The 27,641-nt window shown below is 38.0% G+C and overlaps 1 protein-coding gene across 1 annotated transcript; it reads right to left on the bottom strand.

The window, feature by feature from the left end:
- Positions 1-3,953: 3,953 nt before the first annotated feature.
- Positions 3,954-23,360, bottom strand: LOC140171512 (arylsulfatase B-like). Its single transcript, XM_072194779.1, has 8 exons — positions 23,140-23,360; positions 22,239-22,606; positions 14,276-14,462; positions 13,658-13,860; positions 13,033-13,243; positions 7,473-7,725; positions 6,587-6,726; positions 3,954-5,484 (listed from the first exon to the last, which is right to left on the bottom strand). The coding sequence occupies exons 2-8, from the start codon at positions 22,566-22,568 to the stop codon at positions 5,033-5,035; spliced, it is 1,776 nt and encodes a 591-aa protein (XP_072050880.1). The 5' UTR covers positions 22,569-22,606; positions 23,140-23,360; the 3' UTR covers positions 3,954-5,032.
- Between the last annotated feature and the right edge of the window lie 4,281 nt (positions 23,361-27,641).

Below are 27,641 nucleotides of genomic sequence, written 5' to 3'. Positions count from 1 at the left end.
TACCTCTGATACAAAAGAGTTTATTGTGATGGTTTCGCTTGCAGTATTTAATTGTTGCATTATTTTTTCGAGAGATCACAAACAAGGATTATATTTTTTCGTGAGGGAAGATGGTACGTCATGAACGCATGATGCCCACTTCACCGGCTGTATTTAGGCATATTCGGCACTGTTTAATGTCATCAAATTGACGTAATGTGTTAACGGGCCATATCCACATACGAATAACTAAACCTGCTGCACGATTCATTTCACGTCACTTTCCAAAGTTCAATTTCATGCTTCAGGTACCCTGACTATTTCACACGATTCTGGATTTATTATTTCGTTTGTTCTTTCTATTTCTATACTTAGGGTATATATTCAATACACAGACTGCTGTGTAAGAGCGTGTTTATAGTGGGAGCAGATGTGCGGTACATTGCGGTTTAATTTCTATCCGGCCAGAAATTATCCGGATACTTGCCCACTATAAACACTAGCAGTATCATAAGGATATTGTCGCGAGATATTTGCACTATAAACACACCAGTATAAATTGTGTGCGGTATTATCGGAAGTAAAAGCTTCTTCATGATGCGTAGGATGCGCCCAGGACATTCGGAACGATTCTCACCCCCAAGAGTTATCAATACAGGAGCTACATGTTCACCGCCATGATCATATTGTTGAATGGGCTGTTTATAGCTCGCGCCACAATATTTACACATTCCCCATGTGACCTCGGGGTCATTGCAAATGTACGATAATGTTAGTTGGTATATAATTTGTGCGGTAACTGTGTCTCACTATAACCAGCAAGGGTATCGGTATACGCTGTAGAAGTGACGTCATAATCGGATTAACTACCATAGCAATAGATGAATACAATTTTTGAATAGACCGCTCTGCACTACAAGCAGATTGCACTAATCACCTGTGTATCCCTCATTTCAAATCATTAGTTTTGGTTTCCCTTTTGTTCAGAAACCAAAAATCAAGGGATTAAAAAGTGGGGATGAACTGGTCTGCAATCATAACACTATTGTGCTGGGAGGACACAAGAGGGTATATATAACCAAAAGTATAATGGCCTATAACCATACGTATATAATAGCCTATTGTGCTAACATTGTCATTATCGGATATCTATCAGCGCGGGCGACAGTTGATGCTCTCTGCCGTAGGTGGCACACTTTCAAGACACCTTATAATTACACCCGAGTTCTATACGAGGCCTACATGTAGAAATCATGTGCATATATTGAGGGGTGGGGGGGGGGGTGTTTTGTTTACTTGTCTGAAATATAAACGATGCATGATGATGTAGAAGATTTGATTATGAATTAGATTATTCCCCGGAAAGCACAACCCATACCTCTTACCTACGTTCCCTCCGCCACCTATACATAACCTCCTCCCTCCCCCTCCCCACACTCGATATCGACTCTTCCCTATTATTCCACTCCACTCTTGAGCTCCCTCTCCCCCTCCTTCCTTCCCACTTCCAATGCTCTCTCCCTCTGTTTCTCTTTCTCCCTTACCCTTACCCCCCTCCCACACACACACACCCACCCTTTTCCCCTCTAGCTCTTCTCCAATAAATAAATTGAATACAAGTCAATTTAAACCAGCTTTCTATGATATTGATCTTCCGTCATGCGACATGTTGTGTATAATAGTGTTTATATCACTCAAGTCAAGTGTCTATTGTAATGTCTGTGGAAATATTTCGATGGTCTATATATTTTCACAGTGAAATAAGCCAAGGCAATTTCGTAGTCTCAAGTCAATGCTTTCAAACTAAATCAATGCTTTCATCGTATCATACTGCAGTTACTGTCCGTTTTCCTATACACAATACACAGAGCTCTCACAATTCACGCGTGACCTCTACAAGTAGTGTATGTTAGAAGTATAGGCAATTGCCTAGTTAACGCCACTATGTGAAAAATAACCGGCCAATATTTAAAGTATTCTCTGAAATTCTAGAAAATATAGTTTTGTAACATGTCCTAAATTTTTAGCTAATCTAGGTGTTTGGAAATATTCGCACTTTTGTGTTTTAGGAAGGATATGTAAACGACAGATAACACCAAAAAATATGAAGAAATTATTTCCAAACAGTGTTAAGTCTGCAAACCATTATGCTTCTCATTTTCAAGAACATTGGTTAACAATAAGCACACTATTGTCTCATTTCGTAAACAAAAGCGCACACAATATTGTTACCTTGCGTTCGCTTTATAATCGTTCACCAAACTGAAACTATAATACCAGCTCATTGCTCATTGCACATGTAAAACAGAAACATGTGTCGTGTAGATTTAACCAGAGAAGATCTGATTTAATCAGTTGAGCTGTTTTCAATGAGTGTTATCTTGGTTTAATAGCTTTTAATGGGGTTTAAGTCCTGCAAAGGTCGTGGTGAATTCTACTGTAGACATGACTGCATCATGTACGGTATACTCAAAATGCGGTATATTCACTATAAACACGCTGTTATGACCAACGCTATGTTTCGTTATTATTGGTATTGCTTGCCCAACTTTTCATGATTCGTAACACCTATTATCGATAGCGAAAGGAATATCATGCGTGACTATAACTTTTAGTAACACAATCATGTACTTATGATAAATTTAATTTTATAGGCCTCGGTGCAATTTACCTTGCAATTTACAAATACATGTACCCCTAAATTGCCTACATGCAATTTACTATAAGTATAAACAGGCTTGGTGCAAGTTAACAAAACATTTAATTAACAATAAAAACATGCTCAACTGCTTTTCTGACCAGATCTGATCCAATCAGGGTAAAGTCGGCAATAATGGAACTGAGATATAAGCATGGTAGGAACTCAATTTTCAAAATTTCCGACTTTGGCCTGAGTAGATCAGATCGGGTCACATTTTTACTCGGCTCACAAAAATAGCCGCTAAGTCCTTATAAATAGTTACACGCCAGTAATTGTACAGTGTTGTGGGAGGAAAAGATTTGGGGGGGGGGGGTCACTTAACACAAATGGCCATAGCTCCCCCGGAAAGACAACCCTTTTTATATTTCGCAGCTCCGAAATACCCCATATATTTAACCAAAATAGAACTCCGAAAGACTCTTGATTTTGATAATTTCAGCTCATAAAGACCCCGAAGTTGCTCAGTCCTCATATTTTTTTTCAGGCGATTTTCAACCAGAAAGACCCTTGATTTTGACTGTTCGCAGCTCCAAAAGTCCCCATTTTGCTTGTTCACAGCCCGGTTCGCAGCTCCAAAAGACCCCCTTTTACCGGTACGCCGTCAGCTCCCAAAGACCCACCACCTCAAAATTCCGGGGAACATACCCACCAACATTTTTTTGATGTGCCCCCCGGGACAAGATGTTGATTCAACATTTTGACCAAATACCTCATACTTTTAATCTAGTGGCATTCTCAAACTGTTCGATTTATTTTGCTTCACTTGGGTGTATTCCTGTTACATTTGGATGTATTCCGAATACATTTGGGTGTATGTATTCCTAATACATTTGGATGTATTCCTATTACATTCATATTCCTAATACATTAGATATATACGGGCAACAATATAACCCCCCCACCGTTTCGACAAAAAACATCCCTGGTCTAAGTAGGTTTACTGTAAAAATACAGATAATATTCGGTATTATACCTTGATTTTTGGCTAAAATGGTATAAAATTGAATATTTTCTCGCGTTCCGCGAGCACTTCATCAAATTCACATTCAAATTCACATTCAAATTCACCGTGATTGGGGGCTAAAATAGTATAACACATTTCGTGTGAAACTTTTGTAAAAAAAGTAAAAAGTTTTGCCTAGTATGTTTTACCCCTGGTATCTGGTACGCCAGCGACAGACTTTCAGAAGACTGCGGGAAAAGATGGAAGTAGAAGGATTAAAGAAAGTAAACAAGACACAAATACACATGACAAATATTAAATCAGCAGGGATTAAATATTTTATCTTTATTTTCAATGACGGATAACCAATTATGTTTCAGTGGGCATGTTGGGTCAAAGGTAAAAAAAATAAAAATTGGCATAGGGAATGCATGTTCATCCTACCTGTAGAAGGTCGATGATACAAAGTATTGTAACATCAATAATTATATAATATTGAATGGCTTTGAGTGTGATACAAGATATTGCACGAGATAGAAAAATATTGCACGAGTCGAAGACGAGTGCAATATTTTTCTATCGAGTGCAATATATTCTTGTATCACACGAAAATAAGCCATTCAATATTATTATTATTATTATTTATATCAGGCTTTTGCTATGCGGTAAAATGAAAATTTAAGCTTACCTAGCAACCGGGTTTAACCAATGTGTATTGTAATGTAAGCTTACCTTTTGACCTTATTGTTTCCTGCTCTTTACTCTCCAAAGATAATTTCGGAATAATTATATATAGGTTTATTTGTAGATGTGGATTATATTTCCTAAGGTTATCATCATCCAGAATTGCCGCGAATTAAGTTTGTGATTTTACTTGTTTATACAGTACGAAATCCCCTGTGAGCCGTTACGATGTCTGTAGTGTATTGTTGTGCTGTTGTATCATGACGCGTGTTGGTGCCGTCACCATGGTAACGTGCGACGCGTACGCGATACTCGTACAATATTCAAGAAATATTGTATTGCATCCGGGTATTTTGAAAATATTGTACAATATACTTTTATTTGTGCGGGCCTTTTTAACATCTCATTTATCAATCAGCTCTTGTTCCATTTTTGCTTTTACTCGGGGCCCCTGGACTTCGTCAACTCTGTCCACCCGCTTGCTACGTCCCCGGCAGTAGCGTAGCCAGCAGGGGGCAGGGGGTGTGGCAGAGTGCCACCCCTGACACAAAAAATGAAAGAAATGAAGAGAAAATTTGGAGGGCAAAGGAAAAGAAAAAGGCAAGGAGCCCTTTTCATCAGAACCATTACATCTCCAAGACATGTGCTGCAGTCCATCTAAAAAACAGTTTTTTTCGTCTGTGCCCTCGACATTTTATTTTGCCACCCCTAACCAAGAAAGCTGGCTACGCCCCTGGTCCCTTGTTACTTTGTTGCTTACGTTGTGTATTTTTAGATATCTGCTGTTTTAGTTTCTTATTTCTTTTTCTAGCCTTCTTTAACTGTTTCTTCTTTTTCTTCTTCTCCCGTGCCTCTTGTGGCTTTTGCCTCTTCTCCGCTTTCAATGTTTCTTCAAAGGATGATGGGCTTACTGTCCAGGGCCCCCACACTCCTCCGTAATTAGCAGGATCGTATGACGCATCCATATGTGGCCAAATAGGAGTTGTCATGTTATCTAGATATTCTTGTAATCGATTTAGCATTACATTAACTATACCAGGATTAAGTTCAGAGACGTCATGGAATTCATATGGATCGGCGGTAATGTTGAAAAGCCAAATTCTTTTGTCGTGCGGCTCGGTGCGTTTAATGTCAGAATGCTTGGATTCCGGTGGAGCTTGCCATCGATGTCCCTTGTCTGTGTTTTAAAACAAGCAAAAAAAAAACAACAAAACTATTTAGAGTAGAAATTCAATGGGGTTTTCTGCAAAATGTACCTCAGCAAATTCTGTTTACAATCCTATAAGAAACTGAAAATTTAATATGTCCGACTTCAGACTGATTTTGCTTGATCACACCACATATTGAAAACAAGAACAGGGACATTTTTCCACTGTTAGAACACTGGATAAAACATTCATTGGTTAAAATTCAAGTTAAACCTGTCGACAACAATATTTGCACGGTGTCTATTCCCATCAAACACACAAATGTTTTTAAAATTAAAACGTTGTAAACGCGGTTTAGTTTTGGTCAAAATATCTTAATAACATTTATATGTCGGGCTATATTAAGGTCATGAAAACAAACGTTTCAAAACATATGGAAAGGTTTGGCTACAAAACGATTCTCTTTCAAACGCATCTATGCACAGTTTCCACCTCGATACACATGCGCACACAATTTCGTCCAAGAGCTTCAAAGCAAGCAGTGAATTGTCTTTACATAGTTTTTGTTTATACTACATGGTTGAGTGCATAGCATCATAAGATTTAATGACATCAAATTTGAACAGAATATTGTAAGGAACACGTGAGGTTTTGACTTTCAAAACCTTCATTTTGGTCAAAAAATGTGCTTGGATAGGTAGTTTTCAACAGCTTTTACACATTCGCATTGCTATAACATTGAATTGCGTTATCTGTTGACCTGGTGACAAAAAGTGTTTTCAGGAGGAAGTGTAAGCTTTCGTTTGATATAAAAAATTCTGATTGGATAAAGGAACACTTGAGGTTTCAACAAAAACAATCACAGAGGCCAATTTTCCAGTTAGAAGCTCCACAGCTCATACGATGTTATGCACGCAACCGTATAGTGTAATCAAGGACTGTACAGAGACAATTCACTGGTTGCTTGGAAGCTCTTGGAAGATAATCGTTTTTTGTATAGAAACCTTTTCATATGGAAAGCAATGGACAAATCTACTGATAACTAACTTTTCCTGTTACCAAATTGCATCTTGCATATCAACCTGAATTCAGTTTGTTCATTGAATAAAAGTTGAACAATCAAGTTCATACCTTGGCGACCAGTTATGATTTTCCAGTCTCCCATCCGTAGAGCTGACTCCATTTTTTGGAGAAATTGAGGACCTTCGCGGTTTACCCCTACTGTATTGATATTATACAATATCTCCGTCCTGGGAGATTTTGTTCCAGTTCTGAAAGACAACAAACCACATGTTATTAATACGGTCGTGCTATTGCTTCTGCTTCTGCTTCTGATCTCTAGTTGTAATTTGTGTCTCTTGCCATTCAAAACGAGTAGGCACATACTATACAACAGCCACGTGGATAAGAAGAATGGGCCAAAATACCCAATAAGGATGACAAAGTTGGCAGAATTACTTTTGCTGGATAAAATACAATGATGACTAAGTTCTTAAACTACTCTTGTTAGCTACGTAGATGGCACAACAATTGTCGCCAGAGGTCTTTACTTACTGTTGCGAATTGGTCGAACAGTGGTATCCTGTGAATAGTTCTGTTGAAAATTTTAATGTTTATTTCGAAGCGGGCTTGCCGAATAATTCGAATACAAGAGTGACACTTTTGTAGGTCTTATGGTTCTTGAGTTATTATATAGAGAGTATCGAAACGAAACATCTCCATAAAGCGAAAAAATATCAAAAACCACAATACATTAAGCAAGTTTTGAAACTTTTCATTACTCTAGACAATGATTTTCTTTTTGGAGTTGACGACCATGACTACTCCGGGATGCCTTAAACTTAAACAGTATAAAGCAGACGACGATAAGCGGGAATTTGTCACTCAATTTAAAAATGTATCTTGGTTTAAAACTGTCAATTTTTGGATCTGTATGCCAGAGTCTTAGAATATAACTGATTGTCAATTCTGGTGATGCAGTGGCTTACGGTGTTTTACAAAACTCGCTTTTACTTACTTAATAGTTTCCCACATATCAAATCCGTCTAATGGTTTGGTTCCATTCGTATTTCCCCCAGACAATCCTTGTATAATCGTAGGGAACCAGTCACTTATGTGAATTAAACCATTGTGAACGGTTCCTCTCAAAGATTTGGGGAATAAAGGAGTATGGATGAATCCAGCAGCACGCACACCGCCTTCAAAGAATGTGGCTTTATATCCTCGAAATGGCCAGTTGCTTACAGGTAATCCCCGAGGTCCACCATTATCTTGAAATAAAACAAAAATAACTAGAGATAATTTGCGCTCACAGAGCGCAGACAATCGCAAGGCATGTAACCTTTAATGGCCGTTTGACCTGACCTTTGACCTTAATGTTTCCCCGGTCACGAGGTTTGTTGTCACCGAAATTAAGCCCCCATACCCATTACAGACAATGAAATTACGGTATAAGATTTGACCCCAGATAACCTTTGACGTGACCCCTGCAAAGTGTTTCAACATATTCCCCCTGGTCATTAAGTTTGTTGTCACCGAGTTTGAGCCTCGTACCCCTTACAGATGTCAAAAAAATGCATTTCTAATATTTGACCTTTGACCTGACTCCTGCAAAATGTTCCCCTGGTCATGAGATTTGTTGTCACTGAGTTTGAGCCCCATACCCCTTACAGATGTCCAGAAAAGGAAATTATAAGATTTGACCCCATATAACATTTGACCTGACCCCTGCAAATTCCATTGGTCCTTCTAAAATTTAGAACATTCGTGAACACTCATTAATTTTGAAATGTATATTATAGAAGTGAATGTACACGAAATATTCGCAATACTTGCATGTTCTGAAACAATCGACATATCCCTCAAAACTGCGCAGAGAGAGGTCGAATACGCATTCAACTACGTGTAAACCATAGCACGCATTCTTGATTTGGGGCTTTTGTGTAGAAATTACTGGTTGTTCTAAGGCTATATCGGTTAAAGACCACTAATAGGCCTGGGCGATACATTGAAATATGCTTCAAAATGGTACATTTTCTCTCATTATATGACATTTTTGTTGTAATAGTACCAAAATTCATACGCACGGCTTCGGTTTTTTGGTAAACATTCGCCCTATCATATTGTAACTTTCAGCTTCGAGGGCGCACTGTCATTTTAAGGTGTTTACGGTTCAGTGCGTTAAAACAAGAAAAGTCTCAGGTCAACCTATGTTGAATTTTTGATCATTTGGCATCTAAATCATATAGTTTCACCTGATATTAGTGGCATTGAACTGTGAGAGTTCTGAATATGAGAAAATTCCAACCAAAATTAGGCATTTTCCCATTGAAACCCGTGTAATACATATATAATTAGTGGTATTTAACCTGAAGACTTAATAAATATAAATAGTCATCCCTGTAATACTTAACAAAAACTTGAGGATTTTAAAGCAGAAATAAAAATATTGGCCTATACTTTGCGTATGATTTTTTCCAAGATTTTCAAATTTCACGGGGTGCACTCACATTATTAAACCACAGCAATATCATGTGGGAATGTTTGTATTTTTTGGTATCACTGGATAGAAGATACCTACAGCCATTACGTTGGTTTCAAATATACTCGTATATATCAGTATAGGAAATGTTATAGAAAATTCGGGGTTTCCCGCTATACAATACTATAGATCAACATGATTTGTACAGCTAAGTATACGATTCGTCTCTCTGCCGAATTCATTTATCGCACTTAGGCGCGATTCCTCCAAATCAAAATTTCAATAACTACGTCGGTGAGTAAAATTTACCATTAAATTTTGGTGGAAATAAAAGATAACCTGAAACATAATCATAAGCATACAAAAACTCAATTTGCTCAAAATTCTCGATTCGTCACTTTGCCGAATTCATAACGAATATGAGAAAATTGAAACTTATGTAATGTTTTGTTAGAAATATTAATAAATAATCGCATCAAACAACTGTGCACATGGAAATGTTTGCCAATCAGTTCTTGGTGGAGCATCAAGGCATTGATCTTACACTCAATCAATAATACTGTATTGTACTATTTGGCAGCTTTTAAAATGGGTGATATGAGCTCAGTCACAGTGCCGCCGACAAGGGAGGGTAACCGGGTGCGTTACCCCGGGGCCCGGGGTCCTAGAGGGCCTGTAAAAAGTGAAGAAAACATACTTTACTATAGGCCAGCAAAAGCAAAGTAAAGGGACCCCAGGGGCCCATTAAAGGTAAAGGTAAAAGGTATTTAACGCATATTTTCTTTGCTTTACTACATGTATATGGGCCAACAAAGGTCTCTTTTTTGTCTTGTTCTTGGCCTAAGGTAAATTCTTTACTTTTTACGGGCCCTCTGGGGTCTCTTTTTCTCTTCCATTAAAGTATCTTTTCTTTGCTTATCAGTAGACTTCGGTTGTATATATAAATGCGCATTTATAAATGCGCACGTGACCAGATTGCCAGCGCCATATTTGCATTACATCACTGTCAATCACTGAAATGGCGACCATTGAAGGAGTGGCTACAGTTGTGACCTTGTTTCGTGGCTAGCACTGGCAAGGAACATTGGCTGGATGTTCGATGCTATAAATTTGCAAGGATAAATCATGGATATCGAAGGATCATGATGATTGCACAGCACCCCCCCCCCCCCATGTACAAACATAACTAATGTTTATTTATTTATATTTATTTATTTATTTATTTATTTATTTATTTATTTATTTATTTATTTATTTATTTATTTATTTATTTATTTATTTATTTATTTATTTATTATTTATTAATTTATTAATTTAATTATTTATTTATGTACTTAGGCGACGAACAACGAACAATTTTGAACAAATTGGGAAATTGAAATATATTTACAGATTTTTGTGATTTTTGGGGTTATTTAAAAAAATTGAAAAAAATACCAACCGACCGACCGACCCTACTTGAAAGGTCCGTCCGCCCGTAGAACAGGGTTTCTTTTTTTCTCGCCTTACTTATAATTTTATAAATATTATTTGCCCCCCCCCCTTTCCCCCAAAAACACCCTTAAACCCCTTTTACACTCACAAATTAATTGGGTTTTTTTCTAACTTTCCCCTTCCGTGTAAAGTAAAACTTTATAAGCCGGTTGAATCAAACTGAACAAAATTGACGTATACAATTACAATATAATACCATGACAATAATGTGTATGACGAGATCTAACTTACTAGCTGAATAGACCTCAAACCATGCATCACATACGTGATTGTACGTCAAATTGTCATATAACGTATGAGCGTGATGTATAGTATACGGGTCTTCCTCAACATCTTCCAGCTGGGATGATTAGATCACGTACAGTCATCTACGTGTTTATACTCTAAATTGTACGTCAACATGGTCAAAGGGTGTACAGATCACCGATTTAGCATGGGGGACACAAAAGGTGCTTAAAACACATTTTGAATTAGTTTTTGTCAATTTTGAAGTGAGCATCTGTGATGTGAGCGAGCGAATGAGTAAGTTAGGGTTGAGGAGGTCGGGCGGGGACATCTAGTCTATTAGTTCGAGACGGTCATTATTCCTAAAAGGGCTAAAGTTATAGTTTCGTCAATTGTGTTAAAATTAGAGTTAAAATTAGGGTCAGGGTTATTGTTCAGTGGCGGCACTACGGGGGGTATTTATCGTGACTCCCAAGAAAATAAATCCATGACCCATTCCTTCCGAAAAAATGACAGCCCCCTAAGTTCCCTATCATCACGTGCAAAAATTATCAAATAACATCATCGGCAGCTACTCAGTTCTGACCTTAATGCTAGTAAGAATCACATTTCGTCATCAATATGGCCAATTGCCACGCCCATTTAGCACGGAAATAATGAAATATAAGTTTTTAATTCAGCTATATCTAGCTTTTCCGTCATGGAAAATCCAAATAAAGAGTTTATGTTTCGGGTCAAATTATTTTCCCCTTTGCAATCAATGCCACTATTTTGCAAAAACAGTTTTCCTTGTAACATGTCATTTTCGCCTATACTTTTGCGTGTGGAATCTGTGCACATCCGGGTACCTTACATCGTTGAACACGGTATGGCGACTTGTAGATGTCACGTGCGCATTTATAAATGCGCATTTATATATATACCCGATGTCCAGTGCTTATTAAGCTTTTTTACACAATACTCACTGAGGTCTCTTTCCTTTCCTTTACGGGCCTATGGTATTTTTTCTTTGCTATACGGGCACACTACCACTACGGTCTCTTTTCTTTGCCTTCATGGGTCCATTATAAGGTCTGTTTTCGTTACTCATTTTATGGCCAAAAAAGCAAACAAAAGTAGCGGGCCCGTAAAAAACAAAGAAAAGAGACGTGAAAAAGTTAAAAGAACACAAGACAGCCTTTGAAGAAGACTCTAATAAATATTTCACTTGAATTTACTGTTTGCTTTTGCCAAAATGATCATCCTCGATATAATAAAATCTTCGAGAAATCAGGGAGTGCAGCTTAGTCGTGGAACTCCCCCCCCCTAATGGCTCTCGGCGGCACTGCTCAGTCATGTATGAAATCATTTGTTGGATTCAAATGTGAAATTTGATAAATGCATAAAGGAAAAAAGTGCAGGGAAGACAGTTGTAAAAACCGTATTGCATTGATATTTTAAAATAATTATAAATGATGGCCTATGGCACCCCCATATGCACATATGCACAAGACAAGAGAGAAAAAACATTAAATTCCAAAATGCTACGGTAGGGGTTCGAACCTTCAAACTCGCGCACTAAAAAACAAACGTGTTAACCACAACGCCACCACAACAATGTATTGATTTTGTAACATATTACGGTGTTATAAATAGTTTACCAAGGGAATAGAAATAAAGAAACTTTCTGAAACAGACATGGGAAAACTTAAAAGTATTGAAAAAAAACATTTCGTTAAAAATAAAGAAGTTAACAACTCGTGATGTATCTAAACAATATAACATATTTTATCGATTTACCACAGAATATATTATATTCTCAACATAGAATTCTAAACCTGTTAACTTATATATTTTTTTGTAAAAGTATTACGACACGTGAACAGAATCATGTAGAAAGCAAAATGGCTGCTAGAATCCCTGGTGAAGTGTTTATATGCATATGTCAAGCTCTGAACATGGCAATAATATAGGAAACATCAACAACCAGTCATCATATGCTATTTATAAAAGGCACTAAATTTAATGCCCACGTGACCCACGGGCGCCGCCATACGGAGACCACCAAGCGATCAGTAGATGTGCTACAATGCTAAGCGAAAAGGAACTTTTCAGACAAATATAATCAAAATTGCTGAAAATGTATAAGGCAACTTAATTTTGAAGATTATTCTTTTATATGTTTTTTTCAAGAACTAAATTTTGGCAGTTTTAACCGACGGAAAAAAGTTATCGACGGAAACTTTTACAATAATACTACAGTACAAAGTTGCAAATAAATGACAAATTTGCTAGAAAATCTGGGCATGCATGCCGCGTTTCCAATTGAAATACACAAGAAGAAGAAGAAGAAGAAGAAGAAGAATATGGACATAACTAAGCATATTTGTATAATTACCTGATGTAAATATGATGACTGTATTTTTATACATTCCGGCACTTTTAAGCTCTTTAACAATATCGCCTATGGCTTTATCCATACAGTATATCATCGCTGCCATCGTCTTCCTATCATAGGTCATATTGGTGTTCGCAAATGGAAGCTTGTACTTATTGGGGACTTGAAGAGGTCCATGAGGAGCTTGAAAAGAGAGATACATAAAGAGAGGCTGTACAGAATGATAAAAACAATAATAAACGTATAAAATTAAATTTCCGAACGGCCCGCCAGAAATCGCTTGCAAATTTATAGCATTTTGAGCAGCTGGTGTTCTAATGCTGAACATTTTTTTTGCAGTGCTGATTAATCTTGGCTGTGGAGACTTTTCAAAAGTATCCCCCACTTAGTGGAAACAGAGGGCGAAGTTCAAAATTACTGAAACCAGTTCAAAATTCATTTCAATTCAGTTAATCATCATCAAAGCTTAACGACTTTTTCCCATCAAATAAGGGTGATGCTATAATAATGCCTCTGTAGCTTATATGGTCACCGATACTGCCCAAAACAGCAAATTTAACATGATTCGCACAATATTTACGGGCATTTATTGGACTACTATTGACATAAAAGACGAGTATCTCACCTTTTTACTCCGGTACGTCTTGACGATATTCTTCGCTCTCTGTGCGAACACATGTGTAGAATATTCTCCATAATACTTGTATCCCACAGTTCTGTTTTGTCCTGTGTCTCGGTGGAAATCATACGCGTTGAGAACACGAAGAGGGTTGTCAAGTATAACTTTTTTCATGTGCGTGAAGTACTCCCCTGCCCCAAGGTACTTTCCTGTGTAAGTGACGGGAAAAGGGAAAGGAATAAAGCCAGGGAATAAACCATTAGAATAGATTCACAGAGTGCCATTAGAAAGAACTATCTGCAACCTGGCTAGTGATCAGCCTCCAATTTAGGTACAGACAAGACTGCATTTATTGCATTAAAAACCCCGTTAAAAACTTATTTTAAAACTATTTTAAACCAGTTTTGGAAGACTGTCATTCAGTTAAACAAATCGGCAGGCACACACGACTTGCACACACATACACAGTTATAGTCCAGAGTGAATTGTTCTATCATGTGTTAGATGTTACTCGCTCGGCGAATTCAAGTGTTAGATACATGGACGGTTTATAGCAATCTGCTGTTCGGCACTATGTGGAATCACTACTACATTATAAGGAATGAATAGAAGTTGTAGCCTTACCAACAAATGAATCAAACCCTCTATATGTTGGTAGACATTCTTTTCTCTGGATACCAAGATGCCACTTGCCAACCATATGAGTCACATAGCCAGCTTCTTTTAGTTTTTGAGGCAGAGTTACCTCATCTTCTGGCAAACACATAGGGCGAGTTGGTTTAATGTTGCTGTGACTAAGTCCCGTGTGGATCTATTGATTAATTTAAACAATATAATTTTAACTTTTATTCAACTTAAACTTGGCAAAATTCAAACGGGAGATCAAAAAGGAGTGTTATAAACTACATTAAGTTCAAATCGGAGGTTAATGGTGACATTTTAAACTTCGTCAGATATGCATGGCACGAGAGAACTTAAAAATAGTACAAATAGCGCGAGCGTACACAAAAGAAAAATCGCGCGTAAGATGAGCGATGTCGCCAGGTCTGAACGCTGTACCGGCGTCAGCTGAATTCAAGTACGCTTAGAGAATACTGGCATGGAATATTCCAATCTATGTGCCATTAATCTATGTGTCAAAGCATGCCAGATTGGGCTTTAACTTGTGAAACTCAATATATCAATTAAAATTGAAATAAATACTAAATGTTCAATCAATGTGTGCTGTCATTTATACGGGCATATAGTCTTAATTCACAGTCAAATTTAGTTTGATAAATTCAGTGGCGTAGCCAGCTTTCTTGGTCAGGAGGGGCAAAATAAATTTTTTGGGGCACAGACGAAAAAAATGCAGTTGCATCATTATACAATACATACACTGGTTTTGTTTTTAGAGAGCTTTATGGATTTTGTATTATACACTATTTTCGCCCACGATCGGGATGAAAAGGGTTTATTGATGACAATGTGCGCGCGCAGCGTGCAAAAATTTTATATTGTAGACTATTTTGGCCCATGATCGGGGTGAATTTTGGTGGAAATGGCGCTCCTTGCCCCTTTTCTTTTCCTTTGCCCTTCAGATTTTCTCTTTCATTTTTTGTCAGAAGGGCACTTTTTCTTTCCTTTTTTGTCAGGGGGGGCACTCTGCCCCCCTTGCCACCCCACTGGCTACGCTACTGGATAAATTGTAAGAATCATACGCTGGCAAAGTGACCTACGTAATATTTACCATTCACGTTGTCAACATTCCCATTTCTTAAAGATGTTAGTTTTTGTTTTTTGATCAAAGTCCTTGAAATGATCGGAAAAGACACCAAAAAGTTGTCAGAAAAGCTACCAAAAAGTACGAAATTTAAACATCTTTACGATGATTAAACCAACAAACACACAAACAAACAAGACAGTGACATTAACGGCTCTCGGATAGTGACGTTTTTACGTATTTTTTGTGGGACCTGAGAGTAGACTAGTCATATCGAATTACATTTTTTTTTTAATCCGCGATATAACATACATTTTATGACAAATGATTAAAAATTGATGTTTTTGAAATTTAACAGTCCTCGAAGTAAAGTGTATACATCTAATGATATGTACTTTAAGTGTATGTAGCTGGGATGAAAAGTCGACGAATAATAGAAAATTTTCACCTTTCATATTGAAGATATAGATTTTTTCCCAAAAGGACCTAATTTTTTTCTTCGGATTTTGCCAATTCATTCCAAGTTTAAAAGAAAGATCACTGAACACAATGCACACTGATTTGAAACATGCAGCCTACATGTTATTATTAATGTCGATTTATCCGAAAGTTCAAAATAAGAACAACGATAACATTAATCATCTTATTCACTGTTGAACTTGAAGTATTATTTTACAATTCGCTCCATGTGAGCATATCAAATTAGCTCACAGTGCACTTCTTTTAATGTATCTTAATCATTCCAGTTACACTTTACGATAGCAGGTGGCATCGAGACTTCAGGTGAATAGGTGATGGGTTCAATTCCCGATTGGATATGTTTTTGGTTCAGCTCTCGGCCATTGTATCAATATAGGCCAGTAAAATCAGCTGAAAAGGTCAAAAAAATTGCAACATGGAATTTTTTTGCGGAAAACATTTCTATTAGGTGCCCTTATCAATATACTAAAAGTCTACCAAAATCAACCTCTGCGAAATATGGATAAATCGATTTATGGATAAATCGATTTTTCAAAATGATTAAAATGGTGGACAAAATATAGAAAACAGACTCACTGTGTCACTTATTAGTAATAGTAACATGATTCGTATGTTTCAAGCTATGCTTCGAGAGTCTGAAATAAGATTAATGACTTTTTTCCTACTTAAGTTTTCAAAATGGCCGCCAAAATAGCTGGAACGATCATTATTCCATCACTAAATATAGCATTAAATAATTAGCACTTGTAAACACAAACTGATAGTTTGGGACCACAAGAAACCCTCTGTACCACAGAAAAAGCTTTTGACACCCCCAGAGGAACGGGGATACCCAGTATCACCAAACCCTAACGACATATAGCCCCACCAACGCACGTTTCTTGTGACCCTCTACGTATGAACGTAAAACAATCTTGAGGGGTGGAACGCCTAAAACGCGGGTCAGTCTCAGTTCGTGAGAGGTAAGTATTATGCGCTTGCGTATCTCCCTCTCACTTCTGAGTGGGGTAAACACTGAGCAACTCTACTTACCTCCCACGATCTCTTTGATACGCGCAATGTACCCTCTCAGAGCCCTCACTGGGCGTGACGGTTTCATCGCATATACCCCGCAATGAGATCCAGATCAGTGAGGCACATCGGGTAACGAGTAGAGGACTGGGCATGGTCTGGTTCTTGTCCAGGAACCCAGCACGGGGAAGGATAGAGACTACCCCAGTGGTGAAGCGTAGGTGGTGCTCGTCTATAGAAAGAACATGTACATAACTGAACAGTGTCGACCGCAGGCCACTGCCATCAAGAACACAGTCTTGAGTGTCAAGTCTTGCAACGAGAGAGGTCCTCCGTGGGTTCGAAGGCCTTGGGTAGATACTGCAACACCAACATGAAGTCCCATTCCGGAACCAGGGAGCGAACTGGATGTCTTTCTGTCACCATGCTCTTAATGAGGTCCGCAAGTGCTGGACTCGATAAGACCGTCATATACCCCCCCCCCCCCAGTCATGATGAATCGCTATAATGACAGTATTGTATGCTTAAGCGGTACGAGGCATACGGTCCCCGTGGTAAGGAAATCTGTGACTTGTAGAATCGGCGAAGTCGCGAATCGTAACTCTGTCTAGTTGACTGTTGCCTTGCCTTTCAGCAAGCGCAGCAACCGAATATTAATGTCCCGCTGTCTGGGCGGACTGGCGGAAGTACGCCAAACAGTCAGGTGGAGGTTGTTAATCAACTCCATCTGTACCTGGTGCCGGTGGCGTGGCGGAACTGTGAGAAGATCTACGCGGCATAGACGACTGACTGGTTCTCCCACGAGAAGATCCAAGAGGCGGTAGAACATTCCACTGCTTGGGCCAGAGAAAGCGGCTAAAAGGAGTAATCAGTTCCAAGAATTGGCTACCTTCAGCAGAACCAGAAGGATCATGGCAATGGGAGGGAAGGCATTATACCGAATATGCCCTCCCAACTCTCCTGCATGGTGTCCCGGCCTACCGCCCTTAATGCCGGGTGAAATAAGGCGGAAGCTAATGGTTCTGAGACGATCTAACCTCTGAAAGATGGACCGATACATGCATACTACTGAGTGAGGTGCCTCTCAATAAGACAAGAGAGATGAGGACTGACCCAACCCGACAAGCAATCGGCGAGTCAACCCCGTTCGAAGCTCCGTACCACCTCCACTAACACTACAGAAGAAGGGACACTGTCTCCCTGCAAATGCTGATAGCTGGAACTTTTGGTGCCCCCTCCCTGTTGATGTAAAACGCAACGGTCATGCTGTCATACTGAGTTGATTTATCTACCAGGAGAGGCAGGAGTGGAGCTGCCGAGGACCGGAATTATGAGGCTCTGAGGATGCCGCCACGCTTGCAACTGCCCGAGGAAGTATAGCTGTATCTCCCTCGTACGCAAGTGGCAGCTCCGAACGCTGGCCACCAGCCCTAATAGGCGAAGCCACACCCGAGCCTGAACCGATGCCGCCTGCCTGATAATCAGAGCGCATAATCAAACATCAGCGATCCTCAAGCATATGGGAGAGACCGTACCCTGGCGAAGTATATCGGCGCCCCAGAATTATTCAAGTGGAACAGTAAAAATAAGTTACAGTCATATTACAGTCATGCTGACAATTAAATCACCTTTTCGAATCACCCCTGATTTATAGGTCTTTAGAATCGACCCTGTAGCTCTTTGTGGGAGAAATGTTTGACGACGCTGTATTGAATGTTATATTAGGACCGTCCATCCAATTACCATTCAAATATTTACTCTAAAGTATCCGATACACATAATATGTGGATCATAACTTACATGTACTATTTTAATGCTGATTCAGCTTCTATGGTGAAAAGTTGATTGCCCTGTCTGTATTCACAACTCATAATGAACGTATTTGGCGGCCATTTTGAAATTTTGAACAAAAACTACGCAGACAAATAAATATTTATGAAACGGTAAGGGCATAAGAGCATTTGTAGGTCAAAATGTCACCCAATTCCCACATGGACACTCATATAATATTGATATCTCAACTGTCTATTTTTTACGACATTTTGGCTGCCATTTTGAAAAAGTCAATTTTACACATCTTTCGCAGAGGTTGATTTTGGTAGACTTGAAGTATGTTAAAATAGAGACTTAAGAGCAACATTTTCATAACTAACATGTACTATTTTGATACTGATTCAGCTTCCATGGTGAAAAGTTGATTACCCTGTCTGTATTCACAACCCATAATGAACGTATTTGGCGGCCATTTTGAAATTATGAACAAAAACTACGCAGAGAAATAAATATTTATGAAACGGTTAGGGCATAAGAGCATTTATAGGTCAAAATGTCACCCAATTCCCACATGGACACTCATATAATATTGAAATCACAACTGTCTCTTTTTTACGACATTTTGGCTGCCATTTTGAAAAAGTCAATTTTACACATCTTTTGCAGAGGTTGATTTTGGTAGACTTTGAGTATGTTAAAATAGAGACTTAAGAGCAACATTTTCCGAAAATAGAATTCATGTTGCAATTATTTTGACCTTTGGAGATTTTGGGGCTGATTTTTACTGGCCTAATAAAATAAACATCAATGTGTCTGTGGTAAGATAAATAATTCCTTTACCACTTTTTGAAATGATATACGCCGGATTTCGGGCAATCAGTGCAATAGAGCAATTACCATGATTACAAACGTGTTCTCACATTCCAAATGAAGAATGATAACTGGAGAAATACTTTAATTATTGTTCACACCAATGTGATGTTCACATTTTTGTTAAAAAAATATCAAAGCAAAAGGTCATAACAAATAAACAAATTTACGACCCTCAGACCTTTGATTGATTACAGACCTACATTGATTACAAATGATTTTCTGGTTCATTAAAGTTTATACACAATGTTTGTTTCGCATCAAAGTGCAGGGTGTCACTTTAAGTCATACTGCCAAACCGCTTTCTGAGGCTGTGGCAAGCCTTGATTGCGTCCGTCTGTCTACAATGCGCACGCGTCACACCGCTCAGCGGCAAGCGACATGACAATATGAAACCTGCACATTAAGTGATTGTTTTATGTGCAAGAAAAATTTGAAAAAGATACTTTATAATTAATTGAAGAATAATTGCTGGAAGAAATCAATTATTTAAGTTCATATAAATACGCATACAAACATTACCATTATACTTCCCTGACTGGGACAATGCATTACTGAACATTGTAGAACATACATCAATCAGTCGTTTAAGACATGATATCCTATGACAAACCTTGGCTAATAAGGTCAATATAAAGCAACAAGGGTATTATGACAACTTCAAACAGGAAAATGTATCACGGGTATCCTAAACAAAATATATAGGATACATGTACACAAATCGTAAGCACGCAATTCGCAAACGGTAGTGTAATCATCAGCAATGATGTTTTATCCGAAGTGAAGATAAACAGTTATAAACATCTTTGAACATAAAAAACGACACTTCCCATTTGTTTTGGATAATGTCAGGTTATACATCTATATAAATTTAGAATAGATCACATTTCATGCCATGATTAGTTCCATACTAGTTTACTCAGAACGCTAGTCAGCTATACTCACCATCCTCTATTGTTATGCATTGTCATGCTAAAAGTCGATTGATACATATTGAAAAGAGCACAATTCAGAGATACACATTCTTTCTTTGAAATTAATTTTCAAATTCAAATGAAAAACAATAATTTAATTTTTTCAGCTATGTCGGATAAAAACCATGTTGCTTGGATACCTTTAAAAAAAAATCCTGGTGTTAAAATTAGGCATGCAATTGTGCCTTTAAGTTTAAGTTTTTGCGTTTTTCAAACTAATATAGTTCGCTAAAGAAAGATTTCCCCCACTTCTATAAGGTACTTCGTGTGGTTCTATCATAATACTAAGCATGTGGACTTTGTCTCTCTTTCTGTATGTCCAGCTAAGTCAATTCCCCGCAGAATAACTTATTAACACTTGCTTATAACCCCCATTATGTGTAAAAGATAGAGCCTCATTAGTATTATGATAACTAATCAGGCTTTTAGAAATACATTGCAGCCCTTATATATAGTACTAAATGCTGATTCAGTGACATTGTTCAGGTTTAATTCGACCATTCCACCATATAAAAGAGCTCAGATAATATTGGGACCACGTCTACTTCAATTGCACCAAGAGCAAGAGTTGTTACATCTGTAAGGGGCACGGGGCTCAAACTCAACAACAAACCCCATGACCAGGGGACCATTTTGGAACACTTTGCGGTGGTCAGTGCAAAAGGCCATCTGTGGTCAAATCTTAGAATTACATTATCTGGACATCTGTAAGGGGCGTGGGCTTAAACTCGGTAACAAAAAACCTTATGACCAGGGGGGCATTTTGGAACACTTTGCAGGGTCAGGTCAAAGGTCAGCTGGGGTCAAATCTTTTGGACATATGTAAGGTGTATGTATGGGCCTCAAACTCAATGACAACAAACCTCATGACAAGCGGAACATTTTCAAACATTTTGGGACATTTTGTAGGGGTCGGGGCAAAGGTCAAATCTTAGAAATATATTATCTAGACATCTGTTATGTGTACGGGCTCAATCTTGGAACATTTTGAAACATTTTGCAAGGGTCAGATCAAAGGTCAATTGTGTCAAATTTTAGAATTGCGTTTTCTGGACATATGTAGGACGTACGGGGCTCTAACTCGGTGAGAACAAACATCATGACCAGGGGAACATTTTGAAATTACATTTTCTGGACATCTGTAAGGAGTACGGAGCTCAAACTCGGTTTGGCAACAAACCTCAGTGTTGTCATGGTTGGGGACAGGTCAAAAGTAGGTCATAGCTCCAAAACACCAACCACATCTTGCATCTGGTATATTTTAGTTTTATCAGAATATCCGTTTTGATTTCACCTTTTTTTTCACTTGCGACTGCCAAAATGTCCAACTCAGTACCTTAAAATAACCAGCAAAAATAATCTATATTTCTGTTGGGCTATTCCAGAAAATAAGTGCACATTCGCGAGTTGATTTTGATAAAATCGGTAGTCGGAATTAAAATCAAAATTCTGACAAAACTATGACATATAGCTCTATATATGATGTGCTAAGTTGGGAAATATATTTCATTAGTGAATTATGTTACTTTAAACGTTGACCCCCCCCCCCAAAGTGGGCAAGTGAAAAATCGAGAATCTTACACTAGAAGCCTAAATTTCACACCTAAGTTTAACACCAGGGTTTGAAATTCGATCGTTTCCAGTACCTGATTAAGTGACTAATTGAGTCTTGAATAACAATAGCCATCGACTGACTAGCGTTCTGAGTGAGTAATTATAGGCTAAATTCCAGAGATACAACATTATTATTATTATTTAAATACTAGTTTCCACTTACTGGATAACGTCCCGTCATAAGTGTACTTCTTGAAGGTGTACACAGATGCTGTACATAATAATTCGATAAAATAACACCGCTTCTCGCCAATCGATCCAGGTTGGGCGTCTGTATCTGTGACCCATACCGCTTGCCATTGAATCCAACATCAGCATACCCCAAATCATCAGCAAGTATGAAAATAATGTTGGGCTTCTGTGAGGAATCGTCTCTTTGTTTTGGTTTGAACTTTTTGTGTTTAGGTTTGCTACCAGCGTTTGTAACTCCGCTGTGGAGAAGGCAAAGAAGTAGTATCCAACAAGTACTTGACAGATTTTTTTGGTAGACCATGTTGATTGCTAAATCACAGATCACAGTGGTGAAATAATCTGAAAGTAAGTGCACGATATACCAAAAAATGAGATTGCAGGGATATTGTCCTCAGTTGGTCAGGCGAATGTGAAAAATCTGTTGAAAACCTCAAGTGTTCCTTACAATATTTTTCAAATTTTATGTCATTAAATAAAGAAGCACACTTATATTGTCCATATACTAGCGTCACTAGAATGAGCCATGGCCAATTCTCTTTAAATTGCACATCTTGTGCAAAAAGTTACTACTTTCGCCTGTTTTCACCCTTGATAGTTAAGAGACAAAGAAATCGAAACGGGGAAAGGGAGACACAGAGATACACGGTTGTTTGATGACATGTAAAACCGTAGTCATTTTTAAGTAAAGGTAAACAATGATCTTGTGTGCATCTTTACAAGCCTTAGTTGTTCGGCTCAAAATTAAAAGGGCATATATCTGACAGTAAACGTTAACATTTTATGGCAAAGAAATACTGATCTATTTTGTGTGAAAATGTTATAATACGGCTTTAAAAAGAGCACATTCTCTGGAATAATAGATATCTACTTACCCTTTTGGGCATCCAACAACAGTAACAATCCAAGAACCACTGCTGCACAAAAGCTACCACTACCACCACGCCATCACCCAAAGTTACTACATTTTATACCACGATGAAGAAGTCCACTATTCGCAGTAGAACACAACACAGGTATTTTAGTAAAAATGTTGCAAGCTTGAAAGATTCAAATAATATAGCACGTCTTGCGGTTGAATAAACTAAACGAGTTCTGTGCTTTTTTGCTAGTACTTATATATTCGTTTTGTCAATCGAGGGGCGCTAGCCTAGTTGGAAACACTTAGAGTTGAATGTTAAGGCAGCACACCACTAAATCCTTCCGCATTTGGTGTAACCCTTCATAGTCCCGGTAAACATAGGTCGGTAGTGAAAACAAGTGGGTGTCCCTTGGGAGCAAGATGAGTAGCCATGATTGTTTATTATAATTAAATTAAAAGATATGCAATTGATCAATGTTCAGAATATCACAAAATGGTGTATCTTGATCTGGTCAAAAGTTTGGCTCCCGAAACTAATCCGCGTGCGGACATGGTAAGGAGGCATTCGTGCAAGCTGAAAATAAGGGTGGCGCTGTTCAGGTCTCCGTAGCTTAAAAGTTAGCCTCAACTTGTGTCAAAAAACCCATTTTAAATTAAATTTCAATCTTTATTTAAGACATTGGTGCTACCAAAATATGAAAAATGGTTTTACATGGTGTAGAAAAACAAACTTACTTTCATGTATATTTACACGTATTTCAATGGGAGTTTATTTAGTGGTGTGCGCCCTTAAAGCTCCTTAACTTGGCTCTCAGTCGAGTCTGCTCTGAGTGCGGGCTCTGAATAAGACTAACCATCCTTTAGTAGATGACTCCAGGCCGCAATCACAACATTATGCTTTATATGTTAGAAAATTAATTATCAAGCACGAGTCAAGTGGTTTTATTTTAAACAAACGCATGATGAAAAAATGAATTAAAACAGTCGTCTCTCAACACGCGATATTCAGAATTCCCGGGCGCCAAGATTGTCGAGTGCAAAGATGTCCCAGTAATACAATGAAGGCTGACAACAATTGAGCACAAATAACCACGACGTCATTGCATTGGACATTTTAGGCGCGGGAATTTTGAATATCGCGTATTGAGAGCCGGCTGTATTATTCATTTTTATGGTCAATATGAGTTTGTTTTAAATAAAACCATGTGATTCGTGCTTGAAAATTATTTTTCTAACATATAAGCCACAATGTTGTGATTACCGGTGTCATATCCTTTAACAGTAGCACGTGTAAGGCAAGCCATTAGGTTCATAACGTGCGGGTAGCTACGCGCAGCTTCTTCACGCTACGTGCAGCTCATTTAACCCAGGGGGTAGCAAGAGACCCGGGGCCATGGACAAGGCGTAGTGTTCGGCCTTTTTATCAACTGCCTTATTAACTCTATTTCTAAGAGAACAACCCAAAAGTTCGATGAAGCCATATAAACGAAAATCCTTTCGTTAAGAGGCTGAAACCCTCCCCTCCCTCTAAAGGAAGTGTGAAATTTCAAAATGTCCAGTATTTCTAGGGCCCATAGAATACCACAAAGCGGCTGGGATAGTAGTAAGTTTTCTTTCAATTCACCTCATTAGTTACTGTATAACCTTTTGACAAAGAATGATCATATGTGACGTGTCATGTCAAAAGGAGACACTTTTGGGCAGGTTATCAGTTTTGAGGTTTTTACATATCTTAAATATAGTGATATTTTGCTCCACAGCGCCGTTTTCCCCAATGAAGTTAGACTATGCCATAGTCGATTTTTGATAAATAAAAATGTTATTAATCATGATGAACGCATTCAGTTGAACTCGAAATTATACTGGTTATGAAAAAGTTTAGGCTATATAATTATATTTGTGACAGTAAAAGTAAAGTATAGGCCCTACGTAGGCTTATATTATTGAATGCAACATATCATAATGGCATAATTATAATGACACTTCAATACTGAACAATTCTAATTTTAGAATCTGCCAGTTTATTATCCGAAAAACCGACTATGGACTTTCACTTTTAAGCAGAACTTTACCCCGTGACTCACACACTGTCAATCATACTTGTTTATCAATAAAATCTAACCACAAGACTAAGCATGGTGGTACAATACCCGCTAGATGCATACGTTCATCCACCAGCACAAAAGCGCCGCATTCCCTAGATAGTTGTGTACCATGTATAGTTATAATGGTACCAGTACGCGTCGGGAGGATTTAAACAATAACGAGATCTGGGCGACCAATCACAAGCCAGATTCATTTTTAAAGATGCATTACATCATCACCAATTTTAGTTAGGCCAGAAATTGACCTAACTCTCAAGGCAAAGTCAGTAGTCCACTTGGGAAGCTAACAAACAGAGGGCGTACGGTGACTGAAAAGATCAGTTGTGAAAATCTATCAATTGTGCACTCATTAATTAAATCAGAGTTTTAAGCTTAAATGTAATAGCCAGAGTTGGCAAGTGGACTACAATTGGCAAGTGGACTACGGAGAAGTCTACAATGAAGTCGGACATTCCTAAGCGAAGATGTTGAGTTCGTAAGTTATGGTATTATAACATTGGAAATTGAGATATCGGCCCTTAAAAATATTATTGACAATGTTGAGAGAAGAAATTACCTTGAAAAATGTCTCAAAATAATTATACAAGATGCCAGTTATATTCCGGTCTGAAACTATCAGACAGTATTTGAAACATTAATAACATCACAAATTCACAACAAACCCAAATTGTGAAAAAATCAACCCCGGTCAGATTTTTGGCTATTTCTCCATTTACGATCCTGCCCAAAAGTGTCTCCTTTTGACATGACACGTCACATATTGAAATTGGACCGAATTGCATATTAAGGCTTTAAGAAGAAACACTTATTATTAAAACACAGAGGTGCAAAAGAACTTTACTGCAATCTGTTGTCAAATAATATGTCAATTGTTGACAGGGAATGATTCATATCCCCGGGATTTATGTATACATAATTTTGTCATGGGTACGTGACTCATGAGATGAAACTTGAATAATTTCCGTTGTATTTTTAATGATCGAATGACCCGTGAATGCTGTGTAGCTCAGATTTATTACACTTATGACTACTTTAGTTGATGATAAAAATATGGAATGACTTCCTCTTCCAATTTTTACAGTCCTCAAACTTTCAAATTCATAACCATAAACTTGGGCCCAGGATTAAAGACCTAACCAAACATGCAAACATATAATTAATTTACATAGCTTACAAACTTAACAAAATAATTGGAAAATTAAATTAATTTTACTTCAAAATCGGCTGGAAATGCTTTTAATAGTTTTGAAAATATCCAGCCCGTGCATTTTTATTTCTTTCCCAGGTAGGTTGCCTACCCCTTAGATTTATAAGCATGACACTCTCATCATCAATGACAGATGAATAAATACGTTCACAGCATTCCTGGTCATAAATGAAAAACCAACAACAAAGATTCAAGATGTTTGGGGTGACTGGTCAGTTTGACATTTCCTTCGCCTTCCCGAAAGGAGATATGTCGAATCTATAAGCACTGGGCTAGGAACCATCCCCCTCTAGGGCATTTTGGAGACAACTTTTTTTGGAAACCTAACCCATATGGGAATTGAAATCAGGTTGTCTGCAAAAATGTCGACCCTGGGTTAAACATTGAGGGCGCTTTTTTCAAAATGGCATTTTAATAGCAATTTGAAGTAATTGTTAGATATTTTTTATTTTATTCTATAATAGAGGGCGCTTTTTGAAAAAAGAAACTAGCTACTGAAATGCCTTTAAATGACTCAAATGTACTACAAATCTAGCTATTTTTAAAGTTATTACCATAGCCTTTGGGTATAATAGTAATCCAAGTCGTGCTATTTAATTGATGAAAGGTGTAGGACGATTTATAAAAATAGAAATCTTTTTCTCAACCAGTCATAGTTATAGGAAATATATCATTTCATCATCCATTTCAGGTTGATTGTCACAATTTTGCTGCACTGCTTGAGTCCCCTGGTACATCATACTGCAGTTACTGTCCGTTTTCCTATACACAATACACAGTGCTCTCACCATTGACGCGTGACCCCTACAAATGATGTACGTTGCAAGAATGGGCACTTGCCTAGTTAACATCACTGTGTAAAAATAACCAGCCAATATGTTAGCTATTCTCCAAACTTCTAGCAAATATATTTCTCTAACATGACCTAAAATTACAGCTAGGTTAGATGTTCAGAAATAGTCGCACTTTTGTAAAATATGAGTGAGGGCAAGGCATAGCTAGCCAACTCCCCGTGTTAATTGAATGGAGATTTGACCGAAAATATTGGTATCGGACTGCTCACTTCTGAAGGATGCCACAAAACAACGGTACAAGCTACATCTTAACTATTCTCTGGCAATCATCATGATGAGTGTCTTATATAGTATGCCGAAATTGGGTACTGTAGGTGATTGACAAAGGGTCGCACTTTTCTGATAAATA

Source organism: Amphiura filiformis, chromosome 15 (genome assembly GCF_039555335.1).
Source record: "Amphiura filiformis chromosome 15, Afil_fr2py, whole genome shotgun sequence".
Lineage (NCBI taxonomy): Eukaryota > Metazoa > Echinodermata > Ophiuroidea > Amphilepidida > Amphiuridae > Amphiura > Amphiura filiformis.
The sequence above is the reverse complement of the archived record's forward strand: the minus strand, read 5'-3'. Positions and strand labels throughout refer to the sequence as shown.